The sequence below is a fragment of the Mesitornis unicolor genome, unplaced genomic scaffold (genome assembly GCF_000695765.1).
Source record: "Mesitornis unicolor isolate BGI_N332 unplaced genomic scaffold, ASM69576v1 scaffold53855, whole genome shotgun sequence".
Classification (NCBI taxonomy): Eukaryota; Metazoa; Chordata; class Aves; order Mesitornithiformes; family Mesitornithidae; genus Mesitornis; species Mesitornis unicolor.
This window is the reverse complement of record NW_010187213.1, coordinates 1,225-4,986: the sequence shown is the minus strand read 5'-3', so window position 1 is coordinate 4,986 and position 3,762 is coordinate 1,225. Positions and strand designations below refer to the sequence as shown.

Below are 3,762 nucleotides of genomic sequence, written 5' to 3'. Positions count from 1 at the left end.
AAACTTTTTGTGTGATTCAGTGGAGTTTTACCATAAGACTATTTCAGTACTAGGGCATGCTGTAACTACAAGGGTCAAGCAGCTGAGAGTGTGCTTTAATTTCAGGTTTGATTATCCAAAGATGCAGTTCAAAATGCCAAGCTACAAATTAGTCTGCATTTATTAGAGAATGTGCAGTGCTGATTTTGCTTCCCTATAAACCGCCTGAAAATTGACATGAAATTAGGCTTGGAAACTTGGTTTCACACTATTAAGCAAGCAGGTTTTCTTCCAGCAAGGAAACAAAATTATTTATGGTATATTATAATTTTATTATAGGTCAATATTAAATAAGTTTTGCCTGTGGTTTGGTAGATTATAAGCCTTAATATTTTCATAATTCATAACTTTTAGTGTAGTGCTATGTTTTGTTATGTCCCTCTGTTAAATTTTTCTGTAAAAAATGAACCATAATGCAAGGTGTTTGTTACCTTGCCATGTGAATATTCTTTATTGTAACTTTAAAATTGTAAATGCAGTATTAAGTGTATAAGTAAGGCGTGGTCAGTGCTGCTTCTAGATATGGAGTCAAATCACACTTTGATGAGCAATGTGCATTGTTAAATGAGCTGGACAAGAAAATAAAGGTTACACTCTTAAGCTTGGAAATGACCAAGTGGAGTGAGGTGCGTGATTCCTTTTGCCTCTCCAGAATAGTTAGTGCAGTAAATTCAAATAAAATGAGACTAGTTTTAAAAAATCAAAATTGGAACAGTCAAGAAATAAACTCTGTGGAAATGGCCTTTAAGACACTTAGATATGATGGTGACAGTTTTCTTTGACACGGACGAAAAATGAACTGCCTGGAAGTGTACTCCAAGCTGTTTACTACTATTTCCCTGCCAAAACTTCACGCTCCTCCCTGATCTATCAGCCGAATTGCTCATGTCATTGCTTCCTACATGCTTCAGACAAAATAAATCAGTAATCTGCTGTTTGAGTTCTATACATCGGTCAGGCTCTTAAGGGTGTTAGGGAGCAACCATACAAATACCCCAGCAAACAAATCTGAGGGAAAGGCAGCTTCTGGCACAGCACTGGGGCCAAGCAGCCGAGGACAGTGACCCAGGGCAGCTGACGCAGCTGCAGCTGGAGTGGGATGTGTGGCTGTGGCTGTGCCTGTTTGCTCGCTACCAAATGCGTGGTACAAATTAGCAGAGTTTTGAGGAAGCTGCATTTCCGATGACCTGCCCTGTCTGAGTGCAGGAACAATTTCTTGAAGGAAAGGAAAGGCTCCAGGTTGTAGCTTCCAGTAAAGCTCAGTGGCCTGGCTGCTGGAGGACATCCTGAGTCCAGAGTGGCTGCAGGCACAGCAACAGCTCTTCAGACCAAATTGGAAGAGATTGCCTGCTTCTTTCATTGAATGGTTGGTAGTTTGCATTTGTGAAATACTGTGTGATAGCGGTAGGGAAAACATCTCCATGATGTGATACTCCTGTATCCTGCTACCAATTAAATAAAGCAAATCCAAGTAATGGGGTAAGGGGAGGTGAAGGAGTTTAAAGAGAGAAATCAAATTGTACCATGCTACCCACATAATAACTAATTTGCTATTGATACACTTACAAACAGAAAATTGTGCCCATCTCTGATTTCTTTTACAAGACCTTTACTTAGATGCAAATTAATTTGAGAAACTAGCATTTAGATTTAACCGAATTAGGCACTCGGTGCTGAAAAGTTGTGAACCCACATTAACCAGCCAACTGAGACACCCTTGGAGAGCACTCTATTAAGTCATCTGCATCTTGGGATCTGATGAAATTAAAAATCACAGAGAGGTCTCCTTGTGCCTTTCCTGACACAGTGTTTATCGGGATAAATTATAATATTCTAAACACACGGTATCTTAACCATAACAAAGTATGTTGGGTTGGATTTGACTTAATGAAGTAGCTTGATGCAGCACTGGGTTTGGTTTTTATTACCTAAAATCCTGTGATAGGATATTGTATATTACATCCCCTGGTATAGAATTTACGTTGTAAGTGGTCACTGAAATGCTGTAACATAGGGGCTTCTGACAGCGTTTATTTGGCTTGTACTCATCACGCTGTGAAAGCACATGTAGTCCTTGTGTTTCACCAAAAGGACTGGAGGTTTTATCTGGCATTTAAATTGTGTTTGTGAGCTTCGTGTCCACATTGGTGAGGTGTCATACTTTTTACAGTTACCTTCACCATAAACAAAACCATACCGAGGTATATATGTGTATGCAGGGTGTTTTTACTTGACCTATCATTATTTTTTTCTTTCTTGCCAGATTTACAAGGGTCCAGACTGGTCCTTCCGCTACACAGGCCTGCAGCTGAACTGTGAATACCGTTTCCGTGCGTGTGCCATTCGACAGTGCCAAGAGAGCATCGGCCACCAGGACCTGATCGGCCCCTACAGCGCCCCCGTGCTCTTCATCTCTCAGAGGACTGAGCCAGCGGCCAGCACCAACAAGGACACTGTGCAGACCACAAGGACACAATGGTCACAGAGCGACCAAGTGTGCGCTGCTGTCATCCTCGCACTTTTTGCTATCTTTTCCATTCTGATCGCTGTTATCATTCAGTACTTCGTAATAAAGTGAAGAAAAGAGTTTTCTTTTAGAATGCTGCCCATTACATTTTACTTTCTCATAATCTAAAAGTAATTCTGTTCTCTTGCTTTTACAAAACCAGGCATTTAGCACCGGCGTTGGGACTGATGCAAACCTTTTCAGCAACTTTAGGATGCTTACTGGTAGGTATAGGCTGACACACGGTATTAGAACGCAGAAATACAACCTTTTCCTTGGTATGCCTTCTTGCAGTACAAACTCGATACGGGGCAGGCAAGCAGTGTTTCATGGAAAGGCTTTGACCAGTAAACAGGAGTATAAAAATGGTTTCCTGGCTCACACCTCTAAGGGTTGCTACCACAACAGGGAAGAATGTGTAGATCGCATTTAAAACTTACACTAACAAACTTGTGCTGTATACAATATTAATCCGATGCTGTGAAAGCAATTTAGCGCTGTATTTCTACCTCCTCATTTGTCTTAATTATTTGGGAAGCAGGATTTATGCTGAAAAACAGAAGGGGCTTTTCTCAGGCAGCAAATAATAAACTGGATGGAAGAGTATGGATGAAGGAAGCTTCTTATCTGATAAATGTGGAGTTCTTCACTGCAAGTAGATACTTTCAAAAGACTGCAAGGGGATGGCACAAGTGGTTTATCTTGCCCCCAGGATTTGATGTTTACTTACAAAAATGCCTCTTTTATGTCTTACAAATATAGATAGAAGGGAGAGTGTGAGAGAACTTCTTAGACTTACTATTTAAATTGAAAAAACACATTTCCGAAGTTGACCTTTGATCGGATGCAGTTTATACAGATGTCTGTGCCCTCTGATTTTGGCTAGTAAATAGATTTTTGAGATAAAATTCATTCTTGAGTTTTTGCTGTTTCCCCAACATTCACTTGCCATATCCACCAGAATCAAGCACTGCCTTTTTTTCCCCGTTTTCTTTCTTTCTTGTTTTCTTTCTTTGGGGCACCAAATCAGAAGACGAAGTGTAGTAATTTGCACCAGAAAACTTAAAGCTGCTTTTTTTCTTGAGATCCTAATGTTTAATGTAATGTCTCTTTGGATACTGTACCAAATTGTTGATTGCATGTAGTTAATGTTGCATTAGAGCACTTTGCAATTGCATAACTCATCAATGTTTTGTGAGCTTGCACTTGTGAGTTCT

General features: G+C 40.1%; 1 protein-coding gene across 1 annotated transcript in view; it reads left to right on the top strand.

The window, feature by feature from the left end:
• Positions 1-2,625, top strand: part of FNDC3A (fibronectin type III domain containing 3A) — a gene marked incomplete at its 5' end in the record, with an annotated part of 13,823 nt that extends 11,198 nt beyond the window's left edge. Inside the window, one exon of the mRNA XM_010185355.1 lies at positions 2,303-2,625. Coding sequence (XP_010183657.1) covers positions 2,303-2,617 — 315 coding nt within the window. The remainder of the gene's footprint in view (positions 1-2,302) is intronic.
• Positions 2,626-3,762: the final 1,137 nt, after the last annotated feature.